This window comes from Heterocephalus glaber, unplaced genomic scaffold (assembly GCF_053883595.1).
Source record: "Heterocephalus glaber isolate CG9 unplaced genomic scaffold, H.glaber_assembly_v1.0 deba00000546, whole genome shotgun sequence".
In the NCBI taxonomy this organism is placed as follows: domain Eukaryota; kingdom Metazoa; phylum Chordata; class Mammalia; order Rodentia; family Bathyergidae; genus Heterocephalus; species Heterocephalus glaber.
Window position 1 is genome coordinate 41,057,224 of NW_028258147.1, and position 21,494 is coordinate 41,078,717.

The 21,494-nt window shown below is 40.5% G+C and overlaps 1 protein-coding gene across 4 annotated transcripts in view; it reads left to right on the plus strand.

The window, feature by feature from the left end:
• The window catches only part of Ntrk2 (neurotrophic receptor tyrosine kinase 2), a 346,345-nt gene that overhangs the window by 64,378 nt on the left and 260,473 nt on the right, over positions 1-21,494 (plus strand). For all 4 annotated transcript variants that reach the window (XM_004862443.4, XM_021242569.2, XM_021242572.2 and 1 more), the window contains 3 exons: positions 5,894-5,929; positions 8,624-8,709; positions 17,372-17,471. In XM_004862443.4, the coding sequence (XP_004862500.1) occupies positions 5,894-5,929; positions 8,624-8,709; positions 17,372-17,471 (222 nt within the window). The remainder of the gene's footprint in view (positions 1-5,893; positions 5,930-8,623; positions 8,710-17,371; positions 17,472-21,494) is intronic.

Here is a 21,494-nt window from a genome sequence, read left to right on the forward strand (position 1 = left end):
AGCGTGTGTTATCGAGGTCCTTACCCAGTGGTTTAGTGTTGTGGCTTGGAACCAACCTCCCAGAGCCTTGCTTTGAAGCTTACCGTTCACTTTTTCTTTTATTAATTTTATTGATACATTTTAGCTATACAATATAATGACATTCATCATTGAAATTTGTACCTTTATATAATCTATCTTGGTTCTTATTTTTTTCCTCTTCCCCTACAAAGTCTTTGTAAATAGGCGGAAGGGCTGAAGGGAGGGCAGGGCAATGAAGCTTACCATTCTTTAGGCAGTGCATAGAGAGGCTGTCTCTGGCCCACTCATTCAGGAAGAATGTCACAGCTCCGGAATGTTCATTCACGCAGCAGTGGGAGGTAGTGACTTATGCTTACTAATTCAGAAATAGCCCTCTCCTATGTGAAATGCATGTCAGGAACAAACTATAAATATTGGAAGAGTTTTTCCCACAGCTTCTTCTTTGCTGGTTCATAAGAAGATTTGTGGTGTCTGGATGAACTAGCGCTCTTATAACACTTTGAATCGTCCCAAACTGTCAGATTTACATTTGGCGCTCTTATGTAGGATGAAGAAAATGGGGAATAGAAATTCTTCCTAAAGTTATTCATGAAGAAAATGTAACCCCCCCACCCCAACTTGTTACTTGGGCCATTTGTTGATTTGTTGGGGCCTATTTGTTATTCTGAGGGTGAGAGACAAGAAAGAACATTCTATGTGCTTTCACGCCTGAATACCTGGGCAGGGTAAGGTCTGGCCACAGACTCATAACAATCATGGTAATTAAGACTTGTACTTAAATAACTCTCTATATCTCAAGAGAATTAATGCTAATTAATCATGCTTTCTGAAGCTCTGAAGGAGTTGCCAAAGCCAATGCTATTATCCTCTCCTGTCCTATGGAATACTCCTGTGTTACAGAAAAGTAGGGATCCCCAGTGCCACTTAAAAAATTAGTGGCTCAGGCAGAAGTGAAATCTAGATGTCTCAATTTCCCATTGTTACGGTCCAAGTCTAAAATGACTTCCAAAAGTCTAATGTTCAGAGGTGGAATTTTTGGAAGGTGACGGGTTCATGGGGCCATTGTATTCTTCAGTGGAGTAGTTTACTGATGAATTCATAGCTGACTACACTGTTCAGAGGTATGGCTGGGCGGGAAGATGCAAGTCACTGGGGGCTGGCCTGTGTATTCTCACTACAGGCTCCTCCCTTCTCTCACTGCCTCCTGGATGCCATAGCTTGAGCAGATTTGCGGTACCATGCCTTTCCACCAGAGTATTTCTGCCTTGGAGCCAGCCAACCATGGACTGAATCACCCCAAACCATGAGCCAAATTAAACCTCTCCTTTTGGTTGTGAGTGTCAGGTTTTTTAATCCAGAGACAGGAAGGCTGACTAAACACCCATGTTTTGGGGTTCTGGGGTCTACTGTGCTGTTAAGGAAGTGAGGAGGGAAACGACTTGATCACCTAACATTGAGCATCACACATTGGAAAGCACTGGTAGGACAGGTTTGTTGAAGAGAGCCAATCTTTTTCTATAGTTTTATCATGTGCAATTCTTAAAAATAGTTTACAAACAGAACTTGTGGAAAGTCTTTTTCTTTATTTATTTTCAAGGACATTAGAATGTGAGTAAGTCACCTGAAAGGAAGGAAACAGATGTGTCTTCCTGGTCTTATCATTAGTTTTATTCCAGTGGCAGAATGTGAAATGACTTGTACTGTCAGGCTGCTCTCTCCTTACTATTTGCTTTTTTAATCCTGAAAATGTGTTTTTCCTTTTACTGCAGTCTTACTATTATCAAGTTATAATTTGCTCATGAAGATTTACATAAAATTTTAAGATTCACTTAGCAACTGTAACTGAGGTTAGAAGCTGAAAATGAGAAGGCTTCATTTTCGGTTATGTAGCGTGGGGTTGAGAGGGTGGTGCAGTCCTTTTGTTTGTTACTCTTGAGAAAAGAAAAAGTGGCTTCATCGCTCATGTTCAGAAGCTTTGCTGCCCTAGGGGACGGCCTTTGGAGGTGCAGCTATCGCCCATTTATTCTGGAGCTGTCAGAAGTATGACTGGAACTATAATGCTATCACATCGTGCACTGAGCTGCACTTTGGACCTGTTACTGTCTTCCCATAATTCCTGACAACATTCCTGAGATCAAAAACAAAGTAAAAGTGCATGTGGCCCTTCAGGACATTCATCAGACTCTTCAGAAAGCAGTGTTTGACCCCTGTACTAGCAGAGCTGGGTTCTTGGTCCTCACTTTGTCTAAGTTGTGAAGGAACTGCAGCCTCCACACTGTGCTGTGCAGGTGTGAAACTGCCTGCCACCTGTTTGTAACCCCACTAGGTTCAGTGGAGTTCCCGGATTGCCATGCTCTATGCCAGTTTCTTTTCCAACAGGAACCCAGGGCTTGCAGCCACCTCTTTGTGCCTGAATCTGCTATTTCTAACTTGATGAGAGCTATTAAGGTAGCATCCAAGGAAACATAATAGTACATTCAAATCTCCATTACAAGGGCATGATTCATTCATTCTCTTTGTTGGAGTTTTCTCCTCATAGTCAAGGTTTGTTTTGCCCCATTCGAGCCCTAAATCTCTCCAATAGGGCTCTCCCCCTAAATTCAGCATATCACAGTACATAACAGTATATAGCAAATAGATTTAAACTAAGTAAAAGGGACCAGTTAAAAATTATAATTAAAAATGATGAGATACTCTCAAAATGTGTCCATTGCCAGAAGTCTAAAAGGGAAGCAGTAATTTTTTCTGTGTCTGCATTTAATATGAGTGATGGAACCCTTGCTTTTCATGACCTGGAGATCTGTGCATCCTTCCCAGTTCCATGCTGGACCCCTAGGCCTCAGCATGCTTCATGCTTCAAAGCATTTCTTTTTTGTGGAGAGCACATCCTCCTTAGAGATACATTGTCTTCCTACACGTTTCATAATCTTATACTAAATTTGCTTGTTACTGACAATCCAAGCTAAGTGACAATACTTCTTCACAATTTAGGAATGAACAGTGCTTTTTAGAAAGTTTAAATGTGGTCTAATTGTTTTGCGGGTAAACTTGGTAGAGAAGCCATGCATTGATATGAGTCATAAGTTTTCCCAGGACCTGTTTTCTAGATTATGGGCCAATCTTTTAGTTGTGATCCCACCCCAAGTCCCATTTTTCTGTCCCCAGCATTGGCTACTCTAAGTTGGTTTGACATGCCTGGGGCTTTGTGTGGAGGATGTGTTGGGGAATTCCCTTTCAGGATGAGGTGAATTGGAGCTCTAAGTCATTCATAATCATTGAGGCTTTTAAAATGTGTGGCTGAGATAAATTTGACTCAGATTCCCCAGTCTTTGTATTTATTGTTTTTTTGGGGGGGGATTGCATATTTAAAGCAAACGGTGACTACAGACCTCCCTCTCACAAGTGTGTAGTTCACAACGGCATCAGAGCCAACTGGGTGACCAGCTCCTCCCAGGTGAAGCAGTGCAGGTCCCACATCCAGGGAGAGCCCTCAGTCCTGGACAGACTGAATGGGTTTGGCTGGGACTGCCCCAGTTTGAAAATTTAAGGTCCAATATCTCAGGAATCCTTAGTCCCAGGCAGTCTAGTATGGTTGGCCATTCTAGTACAAATTCAGGGTTGCAGACTTATATGCAAATACTTTCAAATTATAAATTAAGGTGACAATTGTGAAATAAGACAGGATCTGTCCTCCTACCTGACAAATGTATGTCTATAATGACCAGAAAGGATGGATTGAGGTCAGAATTCTCAGGCTCTTGGAATTCTATGGGGAAATGTCATAGCTTCACTGGACCTGGTCCCAAACCATGACCTCCTACCTGTGACCCCCAGTTGTGCAGTGAGACTCTCTGCAGCTGTGCATGCAGAAAACCCTGCCCACCTGTCTAGGTTCCCTCCTGGCCCCTCTCCCGGGTCTTGGATTAGTGGGTGCTCGTGATGGATGATGGGTGGCCATGTTGGATAGACAGGTGGAAGGGGAACTCTAACCAGCCTATGAAGAGGGCTGGGATGTGTACTGGGAGAACCCTGGGTCCCAGGAATCTGCGGTGAGGTCTAGAAGTGCAGGGTGGCTGCTGGAGACCACGTAGATTCGCTGACCCAGACTGTGCTGCAGGGCAGAGTGAGATCTTCCAAAATGAAGGATTACGGGGCAACCCCAAGCATGACTTGCTCCCTTGGGGCTGGAGACCCTTTCTTTCAGCAGAGGGAGCAAGACCCGGGGTGACAGGACATCATTTTGTCTAGGGCCTTGGCAAAGAAAAAAGACTTCAGAAGACTGGAAGGTACCATACAAATCACAGCAAATGGCAGCGGGAGTCTGACCCTGGGAATTCTCCTTTCTGTGTTCACTGAATCACCCCTTAAACTTCAGAGCAGCCTTTACGTCCTCTTTCAGGGTGACATATGAGCTACCAGTAGTTCTGACAATGCATACTGGCACAGTGTAACTCAGAACTACTTAGAGATGGCATTGGGGTAATGAAACTCTGGAAAATGCAATTGAAATTTACCGGAATTAATTACTTTGCATGAATTGAGAATTGACGCAGTGCCATCTCAGGTGGCTGTGCAGGCTGTGCACTGCAGAATTTGGGGAGTTGCTAGTCACAGAGACTACAGTGTGAAAGGTGCCCCTGGAGTTGTACAAAACATGGATTACTCAGCAGTATGCAGCACCCCAGAATTGAGCACAGCCATCCATTTAATTTTTTCCCTGATAAAATAGATATTCTTCTGGTTGAAATGTATTAAAATTCTAATATGAGTAGTGGGGCCACTTTTATTTGGTTCTTCATTTAGACTAATCTTGATAACATGCTGGGGAATTCCTAAGCAGAAAATTGGCTCATTTCCCTTTATTTTAATGCCATTTTCTACTTAGGGTTCAGAAGTGAAATGAGAACTGAGTGATCATTATGATTATGAGTTTTACTGTGTCACCTGGCTAGTGGCATCTAAAACTGTAGTTTGGAAGTTCACTTTGCAAAGGCTTAACTGTTATGCAAAAATTTAATCTATATTTCCAAGTAGACTTTCATGTAGAGATCCAGTTAGCTGTGACCAGAGAATCAGTAGCAAATGTTTTTGTCACCAGTTCTTGTTGATGCTGAGTTTTTTTTTTAATTTTCAATGTTTCTGGCAAGTTTTATGGGAGAATCCTAAAGCAGAATATTCTGATCATCTTGGTGTCTTCAGAGCCATCCACAAAATTAACTTGATATAATTTTATGTTCCTCTCCAATGTCACATTTATTTATAACCTGATATGTGAATGATTTCAACAGAGAAAGTATATTTTTTTGGGGGGCGGGGGATTATGCTAGGATGAAAAAGATATGTTTCTTCAACCTTAGAAACCTCCCTAAAGATTCAAAGGAGTGCAGAATTGTGCTTTAGTCATCATTATGTAGGTGATAATATGTTCATGAATGTAAATGGCCCTGCTGTGCATAGCTTGACAGTAACCCCAAACTACCAGAGAATAACAGACGTGGTAGCAAAATTACCTATCTCTGGAATGAACATACTAGCATTGCTATTAACATGGCCAACTGTGTAATAGAAACAGTCTACAGAAGGAAATTGTCGTAATTCACTGGTCTCTGAAGTTTGTCCAAAATGACTTATGATTTCTGGTTATTCTTTTATTTCTTTTTCTTTTTTTGGAGGACTGAGGGGACTAGGGAATGGAACAGAGTTAATATGAAGCAAAGCTGGACTTTCTGGCTTTATTTACCTGTCCTATAAAACAGTCTATTTGATTATAAAAGCTTTATTGCATATTTAGCATAATTTAGTTCCTATTGGTTAGTAAATTTTAAACACCAAAATACATACTTATGCATGTTTGCTATGTTTTCTTTTTTAGGTGACAACCCAGATTATCTAGGTGGAATTTATGAAGGTAGCTATCATATTTTCTTCACTTTGCTCTTTATCAAAATGTTTGTATATAATGAAAATAAATTGACTAAAAGAAGACCTCTAAACTCAGTTAAATACACACTTTAAGTATTATATAGGCTGAAATAGCATCATTAAAATCATTCAGTATTGATGGACATCTTCCCCTTGATATTTATGGTGCCTGTAAATAACACTTTCTCATACTCTGTTCTTGGAAGTAGTAAATCCATTCTGCTGCAACAGACATTTTGTTTCCATAATTGGGAACTAATTACCTGTTTAAAAGCCATGACTGGGCCAGAGATTTAGCTCAGTGACTCCGTGCCTGCTGAGCAAGTGCAAAGTCCTGAGTTTGATCCCTGGTACCAAAAAAAAATAAAATAAAATAAATAAAAGCCATGACTACTGAGGAAAGAGAACTGTATTGGTTTCTGACTATGAGAGTAAACCCAGTTTAAGATTGTTCCTTGTTTAATGAGGAAGTTTGGCTCCCGGACAGGAACTTCAAAGGAAGGGCTTAATTTAGGGGTGGTTAAACCGGCAGCCCAACCATATCATCCAGGACCCAAATTCTCTGCCTCTTCACATGCCCCAAGTCCTTCTGCCAGCTTCACTAAGGGCTGAGTCCCCTCACAGGTGAATAAGTGGATGCTGATAGAAGGATTTTTGCCACCCAGGTTGATAGGAGGAAAGGAAGAGTCTTTGATGGTGTCCCCAAAGAAAGAGCACCTTCCTAGAAACCATCAGACCCTCTTTGAACCTGGTTCCAGACACACTGGGTCATGGTCCATTCTCATTACTGGTAAGAGGGATGATTTAACTTTTCATTAATTAGTCCCAGTCCCAGAGTTTGAGAGTTTCCCTGGAAGTCAAGAGATTTAAACCCTAAGCAAGTGAGAGACTCTCAGGATTGTGGAAGGGCAGAAACTAAGAGGTCTATGATACTAGTTTTTGCGCCAGTATCTTATCATACTTTGCTATTTTGATTGAAAAGCAAGATTTTTTTAGTAGGTATGATAACCTGTCTTTAACAAATTTCCAGACAACCTTTTTGATCAGGCAGTCCCTTAATGTGGAGAAGTGACAGGCTGCATTTTAAGAGTTGGGTTGAAATTTAAGAATGATTAAAATATTAGATTGATTTAAATGTTATATGTATGTATTCTAAAACTATTCTGATCTGTAATTTTATATGTAAATATACATGTAGACATCAGTTTTTCCCATAAGGCCATCCTGTGTTTGAATGTTCATTATAAGGTGTGTGCATTTAACTTGAGTTTAATTAAGAATTATGTTTTCTCTTCCTGCTTATGCATATTAAGCCATATTTCTCCTAGGTTATGGTTTGGTTGATTTTATGCATGTGATTTGCAAATTTTTCTTTTTATTTGTCCTGATATAATTTAAAGAAATAATATCTCAAATTGTATCACCGAAAATTATGTGAGAATTGCAATTTCACATTTTAAAATTATGCTTTGGATTTCTTTTTAGTAATTTCAAGGTTTTAAAAATGCTATCTTCCCACTTCTCTCAAGTCACACTCTAATCTTTGGGCCAAAATGTCATGATACTTACCTCTAGATATTTCAGTGATTTAAATATTAAATAAGGCAGTGATAACATGAAGAAGGAAAACTAAAAATGATATGTGTTCATGTTTAAAATCAGTAAGTTTTACAAGAATAAAACAAGAAGTGGAAAATAGGTGCTTTTTTCTGCTATTTTTCATTCACATTGCAAGGAACACTTTGCTCATAAAAATACCATAAAATTTAAATTGCTTGCCCTGAGGTCAGTGTAATTATTCCACCTGGAGAAGTTGAGCTGAGGCTGGGTTAATGATATAGTTTGTTCAGGATGGAAATTAAAGATGCTGCACCTATTTTGGATTAAAATATAAACATTTACAGACAATATCATGTGCCATAAGTTCAGCAAGAATTTTCTTGGTAATACTTTGCATGTGATATTGCTAATAAAAATTTTACTCACCAAAAAAATCAGTCACTTATCCATCCTGATCTGTATAGAGTAAAATTGATTTGGGGGCTTGGTGTAATGAGAACACATCCTTAAAAGTCTGAGCATTGTGTTAGTCTACAGTAGTAATGATTCTGAAACTGAAATATTGGCAATTTCAAACTCTCCAAGAAAGTTTCTTGGTGGACCCAAATTCTATGCTGATGCTTACTGTACATTCCATTCCATTGTAAGCATTTGCCCTTCACTTGGACAAGAGGCACCTGCCCAGGAATTAGTGTTGCCCACTTGAAATCTGGTTAGTGTCTGGGCTCTGCTCCGTTTTCATCAGGTGGCAGCCAGACTCGGTTTCTAAAGACTCTTGCAATGTCTGTAAATCCATGGCTTTTAAAGAATTGATCCCCTTTCATGTTTGTTTTGAAGATTCCACCAATAAGGGGATATATTCAGTGCAAAGAAGAAACTCTTAACCAGATTTAGAATTTGACCAATTACATAGTGATATAAAGGTCTCTGCTGAATAAAGCTTTAGCGTCACGCAGTTGCTATGCTGAAGTGGATTTAACTCAGTAGCCCTGGCCAGGCTGTTGGTACCTTGGTCTTTGGAAATTGGTCTTGCTTCCTGCTGGTGCTTTCTGTGGCCTCATGTGTGCTGGCAGCCTAATGACAACTTCTTGTTCCTTCTTTCCCCCTTCTCCAATTTAAGACTGGACTACAACAAGTGACACTACAAACAGAAGCAGTGAAACTCCCTCCACAGTTGCTGACAAAACTGGCCGGGAACATCTCTCAGTGAGTGTGATAACCATGTGTTTCCTAGATCAGCCTGACTGTCTCAGTTGATCACATGTTGAAGGACTGTGGTTGCCTCTCCAAGACATTTTTATGTTTCAGATGTAAACAGAGAATCAAATATGGGAGGAATTAATAGAAAAGTTTAAGAAAAGTAATAAAGGTATTATCTAGCCTCAGGTTTATTTGCTTTTCCTTTTGTCTACAATGTTTGATTGTGAGTGAATCCTTTTTCAAATACAGTGGACCCTCAAGTTATGTCCCACTTGACATATGAACAACTTGGGTTAGTTAGGTTAATGGAGGGTTCATCTACCTTTTGTTATCTATAGTGTGCACCCAGGTAAATATCCAGATCTCAGCTGTATTAACTTACAACTAACTTGAGTTACAACCAGCCCTTGGGAACCAACCAGTTCGTAAGTCAAGGGTCCACTGTATCTGTCCTTTACAAGAGGATCACTAGATCAAGAAACCAGTGTTTTCATTCAGGGATCATGTCTTCACCTCTTAAATATTTTCATAAAAGTTTGAATGTTCATCAAAGGCAAGCAATCCAGGAACTTCTGAGAATGTAAATGCATGAGTGAAACTCAGATCGATCTTTTAGGAGGCTGCATTTTCCCTGACATTTTCCCTGGATGTGATGGCATTTTGTGTGGCTCATGCCGGATGCTTGGGGGTGGACATATAGGAATGGAAGGGAAGGGCAGCTGGGGTGTGTGAATAAGAACTTGCAGGTTGGAAAACATGATGCAGGTGCTTGTTTTTGAGGTTACAGAGTCTGCAAGGGAGCACTCTTAAGGTCAGAGACGCAGGTCTTGGAACTCAGTCCAGGTGTGTAGTCCTGTGTGTGATGAGGAGCAATTGACAGATGGCCACAGATCCCAGGGTCAGTGGCTCTGATCAAAACCCAAAGCCTCCTCTGCTCTCTTCTTTTCCTCCCTTATCGGGTGCAGATGGCATTTCCTGTGAGCTTTGCCTCCTTATACATTCCAGTCTACCCGCAAGTCTCCTTCTTGGCTGCCTCTGTTGTAGGCTAACATAAAGTTCAGCAAACTAGGGCCTGTGAATTCAGTTTGACTGACTGCCTGCTTCCGTGAGGTTTGCAGGCTAAGAATAGTTTTACATTAAAATCAAAAGAAGAGCAATATTTCTTCACATATAAAAATTCCATGAAATTCACATTTCAGTGCCCATAAGTAAAATTTTATTGGAACACAGTCATGCCCACTCACCTGCATAGTCTGTGACTGCTTTTGTGCTACAGTGGTTGGTGAAGTGTTGCAGCAGAGACCATATGGCCTGCAAAGCTAGTACCATTTGCGATCTGGCCCTTACAGAGAAGCTGGCTACAGTTGCTCTTTCCTGAGTGACATCATATCTCTGAAGTGCCTTGCTCCCTCATGCTTGTCACCTGGGCTCTTCCTCTACCCAGCACCCTGAATGACCTTAAACTCCAATAAGATCACTTCATCTTTAGGTTTTATTTTATTTTTAATTGACAAATGATGATTATATAGTTCTAGGGTACATAGTGTTATTTCCATATTTATACGTATTGTAGAATAATCAAGCCACAGTAATTAGTGTATCCATCATTACAAATACTTGTTATTTTTCTTGATGAGAGCATTTAAAGTTCTCTCCTTTAGCTATTTTGAAAATATAATATGTTAGTATTAACTATACTCACCTTGCTGTGCAGCAAAATGCCAGAACTTATTCCTTCAACCAAACGATAACTTTAACCTCTTGACCACCTTCTCCTCTTCCCCAGGCCACCATCCACATCCTAACCTCTCCTAGCCACCATTCTACCTTCTGTTTCTATGAAATCAATTTTATTATATTCCACAGATGAGTAAGATCTGTAGTATTTGTCTTCTGTACCTACCTTATTTCACTTAACATGTGTTGTATTAATCAGCTTTCTCATTGCTGGGACCAAATACTTGTCACTCACACCTTAAAGAAGGAAGTGGTTTATTTGGTTCATGTTTCAGAGGGTACAGTCTGTGGTTGGCTGGCTTCAAAGCAGAAGCAACGTGGTTGAAGGGTTTGGGAGGAAAAGCTGCTCACCTCATAGTGGCTGGGAAACAGAGCCAGGGAAGAGTGCTAGAGAGGAAAGGGGCAAAGACCAGATGCAGACCCCAAGGTCAGGCCTCCACGGTCCGCTCTGACACACTCAGAAACTGCGTCTGATCCTCTGAGCGGCTCCTAAATCAAGCGAGTTAACAATTAATCTTAACTGTCCCGTGTCCTTTAGGTTCATCCATTTTGTGCAAATGACAGACTTTTCTTAGAAATTCAGAATTTCTCACATTTTTCTCAGAATGCTTTTTTATTACTATTCCCAGTCTTCTTAATGCATTTGAAATAAAACTTCTCTTTTAAAAGCTGAATTCTTCCTGGTGGTTTATGAAGCCCTTGATGATCTTCTTGTCCTTCCTCCTTTCTCTGACATCATCTATGTGCTCTTCTCACTTTTGGCCACCTGTTCTTTGAATACTCCCTTGAATACTACAGGCTCACTCCACAGAGGAACACATAGCTTCAGCTTGCTGACAAGCTTTGGGCTTTAAGAAGGTCTTTGAGGCTAGGTGGCTGGCAATCACTGCCTCCTTTGATTTTCTTCTAAGAAGCTACTATCTGGAATTATTTTATTTATTCCTTTACCTGTTTAATATCTTCTTCCATTCTCAAGATTCCTTAGTAGGAGTTTTAACTACAGTAGTTCCCCCTAATCTGTAGCTCCAGTTTCCTTATTTTCAGTTATTTGAGTTCAATCTGAGACTAAAATCATTATATGGGAAATTCCAGAAATGAACAACTCATAGATTGTAAATTATGCACTGCTCTGAGTAGTGTGATGAAATATCTCATAATTCCTCTGTCCCATTTGGATTGTGAATCATTTATTTGTCCTGAGTATCCCCACTGTCTAAGCTACTCCCCCATAATTAGCAACCAGCTCAGTTATCAGACCCACTATCACGGTATCACAGGGCTTATTGTAGTTAATAAGGTCTCCAAAGCACAAGCGTTTATTTGGGCCTATCATTATAATTGCTTGATTTTATTATTGTTATTATTAATCTATTACTGTGTCTAATTTATAAAGTAAACTTCTGCATAGGTATATTTGTATAGGAAAAAACAGTGCATATAGAATTTGGTTCTACCCATGGTTTTTGAGCATCTGCTGGAGGTCTTGAAATGTCTCCTTTTCAGTTAAAGGGAAGCTATTGTATAGGCATCCTGGTCAACGTTTTTTGTGTGTGTGCCTGTAGCCTCTGAGAATACTACCTGACATCTAGTAGGCACTCGATAAGTCTTGCAGACTGGCTAGAATTATGATGAACACTATAGGACAGGTAGAATAGAAAGCCTGGAAATGGGGTGATTATTGAGGTGTTTGGTGCTATATCTTTGAACTAAGACCATGACATTGGGAATGGAAAGTTCATAAACAGATGCAGCATAATTGCAGCTCAAAGTGAACATATCCAAAATAGACACACACACACACACACACACGCACACACTACAGACTTCCACAGATGACCATATGCATGATGCTGAAATACCAACAGCAAGTGCCATGATCAGTCAGTCTCTATGATTTAATATTTCATGGTTTGAAAATGTATATGTAAAAGACCCAAGCTGCAGGATCTGAGCCACTGATGTGCACACATTTCAATTACTAGAAATATATATTAAATTTAGTCTTCTCTCTTTTGATCCCAATAATAGACGGAGGCCCCGATTGGCATGTCTCAAGACATTCAAGCTGTTTATAGTGCCAGAAGGCAAGATCAGTAAAAATAATTATCCTTCAAAGCCTGTACATTGTGACTCTGTCAGGGGCCCCTAGAATCCTGTATCAGAGATGCAAGACCATGTTTTGCAGAATTTAAAGAAAATTTAAAAATTTTGTGTGGTCCAGATATCTGTGACATAAACAGACTCTGATCACAGGGAGGACCACTTTATTAGAAGAGTCTCAGAGCCAGGGAGGTGACAGCAAGGTTGCAGGTGTTGTCAGGACATTTGAGAGACAGCCCTAAATGCTGGCCTTTGGGCCCAGTAATAGCTCCTCAAGATCCTAGTTGGATTTTTGGGAAAGGACAGATCCCCTTTGTTCTGTCCTAAAAGACATTTTCAGGTGAAAACCAACTGACCGTCCAAATCGCCAAATCCTCACATAAACATCAGCCTTCCCTCCAACACAGGCAAAACACCTGAAACTCTACATTTATTGCAGTTTTTGAAAAAGAGATTCTTACTGTCACAGAAGCCTTTGTTTCTTTCTTTCTTTCTTTTTTTTTTTTTTTTTTTTTTTTTGTATCTAGGATAGAACTCGGGTCCTTGCACTTGCACAGCAGGCGACGAAACCACTGAGTTAAATCCCCGACCCTAAGCCTTTGTTTCTTAAAGTGTTTTAATTCAGAATGACTTCAATTGGGTTAAATGTCAATTTTCAAATCTTTAGCAGCTTTTCAATAGTAGTGCCCCTTCCTGTTCTGCAAGTGGAGTTACCTATCCAATAACTGTGATCAGGCATAATTATCTAATGAGAAAGTGGAGGGTTGGAGAAGTGAAGCATTATTTCTGGGTCTCACAGCTGGGAAAGGTGGAGTATCCCCAAAACACAGGGACTCAGGGATCCTGAAAGTTGTCCACAGACTTTTAAAGGAAGTAAGAAACTGTACCATTGCATGCTGAGAGGTCAGGGGACTTGGGCAAGTCATACACCCTCTCTCCATCCCAGTTTTCTTTTCTATAAAATAACATTTGAATGCATGTATTTAGGCATTCCCCTTCTATCTGTAGAAATCTTGAATTTCTTAAGGTAGAAAAATTACAGTTGAGGTGCTATTAACTCATTTTCAGGAAAAAATAGGTAGAAGTAAAGATTAGGCAGCAACAACAGTAACAAAAACCAAACCCATTGGGCAAATTTGAGGGGTAAGGCTTTAGTTAGAATAAGCTGATCCACAGTTAGCCTTGGCAGAATTGCTGCCCGTGTGTGTAGAGGCTGCTGGTGTGGAGTTCAGTTCGTATTCACACTTGTGCATTGGCACATTCTGGGAAAGACACTCACAGTGAAAGCACCAGGCAGAGGATTCTTAGACTGTGGCTCTATCTTGGCCACCTGACTGGCCTTGTTCTGCTTTGTGCTTGGTGACTTCCTTAGTGCTGCCTTCCCCTGACATCAGGCTGGCGTTATAATGGGAGAGTCAGCTACATGTTTTTACTTTTACACCTTCATTTCCAACCACGCACCTGGTGAGGAAGTTTCATGAGCAAACCACGTTTTATACCTGGACACACTGGTTCGTTCACACTCTAAGTTTGGGAGGTGTGCCTTGGGGTTTTTATTTAATTTTCTTTACATTTTAGTTTTATCATCATCATTGACATTGGCATCTTTCATATTTATGTGTTATCTATGGTAGTAGACACTGGTCCAAGTCCATTATCTGCATTCACATTTTAGATTTACAACAAACTACAGAGTAAAGTATTATTATATTCCCTATTTTACACATGGGGACTGTGAGATGCAGGGTTTAAGTAATTCTGAAGTGATATATGAAATAAGTGGTAAACTTTATGCTCAGGAACAACCAGTGTTCTTAATATTTTCCAGTGTGTAGTACCTCACTATGAAGTGAGTATCACTCAGGTTAAGCTATGCTGCAGTAACAAAAATCTCCACGTGTTTTTAGTGGCTCAAAACCATACAGGTTTCCTTCATGCTTCAGTATATCTTTTTGCTGTGAGCTTTTTTGAGCATTGTCTTGCTTCTAGCATAGGAAGTTTGCATCTATTATGACACAGAGGAAGGAATTCTAGAATAAGTGCAGTAGGCTTCTCACCATTGGCACCACTGGCATTTGGGGAGAAATGATTTTTTGTTCAGGATCCCTGTTCTACCCACTGGCTTCTATCCACTAGATGCTAGTGGCACCTTTTCTAGACTGTGATAACCCAGAATGGCCAAAGTCTCTGGGGTGGCAACATTATTTCTGGTTGAGAGTCACTCCTTGAAAGGTCTCAGACTAGCACTGCAATTCTCCACCCAATAGTGACACAGCCCTTAACTAGTCACATGAACCCATTTAATCACAAGCAAGCCAGGAGGTGCATTTTACAGAGTAACACAGGGAGAAATCTGGAATACATGGGCCCAGTGCTAATGATTACCACTGAGGGCCATAATACTGTCAGATTTAAAGATTATTATATAGATTAAATGAAACAGTGAAGCTAAAGAGTCTAAGTCAGTGTGGATATCTCAGACAGTTTAGGGCAAGAGCTGTGAAATTATGTCTAAATCCTGTCACTTGTGTGTATTCGTAAATACTGTCTTACTAGAATGTGGCTACATCACTGGTTTCCATGCTTCTGTGGCTGCTTTCAGGCTACTTCTCCAGCTGAACAGTAGCAACATAGACTGTATGGCTGGCCAAGCCTGAATACTCTCTATGTTTGCCACTTCCTTGCAGCATTTTTTTTTTTTTTTTTTTTTGGCAGCAAGATCTTGGGCTGAGCAAAACTGAAAGAAGATGAGGCATAGCAGTGTATTCCAACTAAAGTCCACCAGGCAAGAATAGAAAGTCTGTCCAGCATGAGGTGTTTTGGCTGAATTCTCCTGTAGTTTATTTCTAGAACTGCCATTGAAGGTGGCTGAGTCCCAACCTCTTCACTGGACAGAGTAAATCTGCATAAAGTCTGGCTCAACAATCACCACTCATACATGGCAGTTCTTCCTCAGTAGTTGAGACAAAGAGCAAAGATTAACAATAACCAGGTTTTTATGTACACAACAGGGAAGGCATAAGGCTCACTGGGGCAAATGGGTGAGGGTAACAGAAGCCCAGGAAAGAGGAGTGAGTATCAGGCCAAGCCTAGAGCCCAGAACAGCCAGGTTCGTGGTCAGGCCACGGAAGCATGGCTGATGACTGCACAGCTCTCTCTGCTCATACAGCAGTGTCAACTCCCTGGGAGCTAGTTGGGGAGGTAGGAGAAGGCTGGAAGATGATGGCCTTGGAAGGTGGGGTGTTCTCCAGAGCTCTCAAATCCCCCAGTATGGACTGAGGTATGGTGCTAGATTTTAAAGATGGTACAAAGTTGCCCATGGTCCTTGCACTGCATGGGCTTGGGAAGTGGCAGTGACTTGAGCCCAGGTAGCACTGTCATTTGGTGGTGGGTTCCCAGGACCAGGAGGGCCCTGTCAGATGGGCTATAGTTGAATTGTTGCCTAGTGGGAATAAGTAGATGAGTAAAATGCCTATTTACAACATAGAAAGTTCTCTTCTTTCCTTGTAGGGTAAAACAATGTTAGATGGCCAGTGACTCTTTCAAGATAATTTGTCTTTACATAAACAAACAATATTGAGGTAAAATTTGTCAAGGCAAATTATTTTCGAAAACACTAGTGATGAGAAATATTTTATGGATGGCAGTTTATACTTGTCAGATAAGATGATTTGATAACTTTTAAACACTAATCTCCCTTTATATCAGATAAATCTGGGGGTGGCTAGCATTGGATGGAATTGTGGTGGTGACAGTAAACTACATTTGACTTCCTCCACATTTGCCTACTACCACATTGAACCTTTTTGATCCCTGGATTCTGGTATTGATTACCAAGCATCCATTGTAAGTCATATGGTAATGTGGGAACACATGGAGCATTCATTCAGCTCACTAAAGAAACTGCTTCCCCCCCAAACCCTGAAAGATGAGGCACAGTGTTGCTTATATCTCTGCTTCCAGAATGTTAGGCTGTATTTAGGATACCCTCACCACCCCAAAGCACTTGGAGTAGCAGTGGTAGTGTGAGCTTCTCACCTCATCTCAGGGTTGTGATAGTATTTGTATATCTACCCTATGTACATGCATACTCTGTATTTGCAATTCCTTTTTTAAACTTTAAAACCCCTTTTGCTGTATCATCCATACAGGTAGTGTACAGGTCATAAGTGTATGAGAGGTTTCATAAGCAGAACTCAACCCACACTGCCTTCCTTTATCTGACTCACTGCTCCCAGGGTACTCTGATTTTTAAAAGTGACAATACCAATTTAAAAAATATATTTTATTACTGGACAACTTTCAAACATATACAAAAATAAAGTAGTACAATGAACCCTATTGTACCATTTACCGCACTCAAAAATTATCATTATTTTACCATTAATGTTTCATATTTTATCCTCCCTCAACCCAACCCCTTCAGCACAGCATTATTTCTTAGACTAAGATCTCAAACTACAAAGACATTCTCTGCCTTGAGTGACACAAGTCTTTCTCTCCAGATAGGAGGGTGGGTGGGTAGGTGGGTGGGTGGACAGGAATGGATTGGTCTGTAGTTGCAGCTATAGATAGAAGTGTATCTATTTGATACTCAATTGGATACCCATTTTTATAAACTTTGGCTTATGATTTCTCATTTGTAAAGTATACATAATAATATGACCTATATATTTTAGCATGTTTGTTGAGGATTAAGTGAATTGACATACTAAAGCTGTTACAAGAGAAACTATTAAGTACTCAATAAACCTTAGCTGCCATCTCATGATTGTCATCATTGCAGGGAGCTGGTTAGCAGGGTCGTCACTGCTTCTCTTCCTATCCCCAGGTCTATGCTGTGGTGGTGATAGCATCTGTGGTGGGATTCTGTCTGCTGGTGATGCTGTTCCTGCTTAAGTTGGCAAGACACTCCAAGTTTGGCATGAAAGGTAAGAAGGGCTGAATTTATTTTACTTCTCGTGTGGAATCATTTTTGGCTTAGGGCTTATGCTAATTACCACTAGAGAAGGAAGTGGCTAGATTTATGATGACTGGGATTTCAAGCTGAAAAAACAGCAACAAGGATATGATCCTACAAATCAAGATGGAGAGAAATAATGTTGGTTACTCAACACTGCCCACTTTCCCGTGAGGACAGTTGTCCCAGAAGACACAGGGCTGGTTTCTTAAGTACCAAGTAGCTAACGATTATAGGCCTGTAGGCAGTGCTCAGTTTTTCCTGTTTGCTTTCATTAAGGGAGGAGCCATACAATGGCAGTAGGATATACAGATACATCTACTTTGTGCAGAAAAGTCCTTTCTGCTGTAATTTGATTTCCAAATCTGTGGTGTGCTTTTGGTTGCTATTGTTTATCCAGATTCGCATTTTTTCAAATTTAAACTACAACACTGGAAATGAAGTAAGAACAGCCATTGGCAGCACATTGAAACATTGTGCATGAATGCCTTTTTTTTTTGGTACCGGGGATCGAACTCAGATCCTTGAGCTAAGAATGCCTTTTTTTAATGGAAAAACTTTTAGTGTTGGATTAAAAATTATGGGTTATATTGACCATGATTTTTAAAAGTGTCCTTTTTAAAGGCTTGAATATTAATGGGGGCAGGCTTGTATAAGTGTTGTTATGTAAAAAGTTGAGTTTTAATGATTTAAAGGCATGTGTTTTGAAGTTTAAACTTCATATTGGCTAATACATTATTGTTGTATTTTGTGTGGTCTCATAGTTTGACCCTGCTTATAAATACCTCAGTGAGAAAGCAGTGCGGACGCTTTAGTGGTGACTTAACTGTGGAGAGCAAGTCTGGAGGGTTTTCTTCATTCATGCGGTCTATTAGAACTCCTGTTAATGTTGCTTGTATGTGGAGAACGGAAAGGTTAAGTGGCAGTAAGCTGCCTGGCATACACTGGGCTCTAGGGAAGATCAGATCTATTTCTGATGGTTCCTCCTTTCATTTTGTTGGTGCCCATAACAGAGATCCTTAAATCAGAAATGAATGGGAAAGCAGGGTGGTGAATTTAGGCACAAAGCAACAATAGACCCCAACATCCTCTTTGCTCCCCCTTAGCTTACTGATCCTTGACATTTCTTTAAGAGGAGAAAAGATTCCTCATTGTCCAATTATCAATAAGGATTGGGAGAGAAACTACATTACAATAACTTTAATTCATTCTAGGACATTGGTTCTCAAACGTGACTGGGTCCAGAAGCCCTTGTAGGATTTGCACAAACATGGACTGCTAGACTACCCTGAGAATTTCTGATTTAGCAAGGTCAGAGTGGACCTGTGAACTGGCATTTCTAACAAGTTTCCCATGATACTAACATGGAATTGGCCAAGCCTTCTTTGGGAATCATCATTCAGTGTCATACGTATGGGCAACCATGTCTCCCCCTGAGTCTGGGAAGGTGTGGGAAGGCACAGGAACCAAAGTCACCCGGTGCTTCCCAGGCTTTTCAGGGTTCCATGCTTCCACTGCTATTTGGCTCTTCTTGACATGCTGGCTACCTATGTGACAATTCGTCTTCCTCCTTCTTAGCAGTTGCTTTCTTTCTTTAGAGACCTGGAATGCACATTCCAAGCATAGATTTTATTGGAGAATACCAGATTCTAGCAATATAGCATTTCCTCTCCAAGGGGATTCAGATTGAGATCTTTTATCCTATGAGATGCTCAGAGAAAGGATATATCTAGATCCTTCTGGGAGTTCATGAAAAGCTTTGGGAATCCATAGAGCAGAATTTAGGAGCCTCTCCCTATGATGGTGTAGGAATACCAGTGGCAGGAGAATTATCTGTACATGTCATCCTGCTTCTCTCTGTGGTGTGGTGAAGAAACACAAGCAAGCAGGACATTTTTAATTAGAGAGCAGACTGTATTTCATATTGAGACCCTAGCACCAAGTCTGGAAACAGTGTTTTATTAGGATGATTTGGGGTGATGACCTCTAAAGCATCCACATTCTCTGAACCTGAGGCCGTTCTTAATGAATTGGAAGAAAGAGCTTGCTTAACCTTGACACAGAGCCAGTAAATGACTTCCTTCAGGCAGTACCTATTATACTGCATGTCTTTCTTCCTTATTCTGAAACATAAACAAAATTATTTTTAGAAATTTTGTCTCAGAGCCTCATGTGCTTGTTTAGAATAGCTTATTTTTCTGTTTTAGCTACACATGGATGTATGGCATGATATGAGCAAATTGAGCCTGGTCTGAGGTTATTGTTTTACCAGTCAGATGCTGAGCTGATAATCTTAGGGGATCTAAAAATTAAGATGTGGCTTATGCATTGAGTGCAAATGAAACTGCATAAAAAGTGGTGTTTAAAAATTAATGCAAGTTAATGTACTTAAAATGCTATTAGAGCAAGGATTGCTGCTTGAAAACATATGCCTAAAAAAGTGGAGAATATGTAAAAACACTATTATAATCGCTGAAATAACGAGGCAGTATGTCAGTCAGAATTTTGGAATAACAGCCGCATAAACTGTGTATAGCTTTGCCAGAACTACAAACGGCACAAGAGGCCACTGACTGACCTGCGGATGAGCTATCCCAGATGCAGCCCATGTCTTCTAAGCATACTCAGAGAGGCTCTGCCCCTGTCATTGTTCCCTTATCCTGGAAACAGATTCAGGATGGCAGGGCTCACAGCTAATTCCACTCATCCCTAGCTGTGTTCATCTCCTTTGTGTTGCTGTAAGGAAATACTTGAAGCTGGTACTTTATTTTTTTTAAAGAAGTGTATTTGGCTCACAGTTGTGAAGACTGGAGTCCACATAGTACGAGCCCTGCTGAGGGTCCTTCCATCTTTGTCACATCTTGGGAGGGGCCATTGTGAGAGGGAGAAATCCTTTGGTGAGGCAGGAAGCCAGAGAAGAGAGCAGGGCAGCCTCACTTTTGATGACTACCCTCTGTCACAGAACTTACTCCTCTGTGAGGCAAGGGTTAAATCCTTTGAAGGGCACCACCCCCAGTGACATCATCTCCTCCCACAAGGCTTCACCTCTTAAAGGGTCCATGCCACCTCCTAACACCAGCATACTGGGACCAACTTCTCAACGCACATATGACCTTTTGGGGGAACAAATTGCATCAAAATCGTAGCCTGAACATTATATAATTTATCTTGACTATTGGCTGTTTCAATTGGTGGTAGACATCTCGATACTATAAAGTGTAGTTTAATACTGCAGATTCAGTGAGCCTGGGCTGACACAAACTGCAAACCTCTTCATAGTTCACTAGAGCTGAATGTAGGTGAGCTTTAAGGACGTAGCTGGGAGCTAAACATTTCCATGACACTGCTTCCATGGGAAGACGATTTCTGTGCTCTATACTAGCAAGTTACATCTGGATTTGAGGATGTGGCCAGAGAGTTGAGGAGCTTTCTCTGAACATGCCCTATAGGAATATAAGCTGGGGGTGTTCTGTCCCTGTGCCATGAACAGATGCTACTGATGCAGCCCAGCACAGAAGACAGGCTGGGAGCTCTGTGGTGACAGCATTCATATTTGTCTCTTCATTTTTTTTCCCTCAGAGCCTAGGCCAGAGTTGACATTCTATAAATTAACTGAATAATTAGGATTTTCAACTTACCCACTTTGGTTTGATAATTGGCAAGCCATTAAAGAGAAACCCCAGGGCTTTTTTAAGTTTTAAAAGAAACAAAATCCCTCTCTTCTTTGTAAATTTCCTATGATTGAAGATAATTAATGGCTATAGACAAGAGGTCAGCATGTCCAGGTTTAATCTAAGGATATGATATGTAGCTCTTCACACATTGTTTTAAACAACATTTCAGTTTAAGTTTAAAGGATTCACTTTGCCTTTCCATTTTGAATATGGACAGTCATTTCTACCCCCTACCTTTGAATCTATACCTTTAGAATATGTGTCCTCCTCCAGTTTTGAGGCTAGCAGAAGTGCGAGATGGTGGCTGTTAACCTAGAATT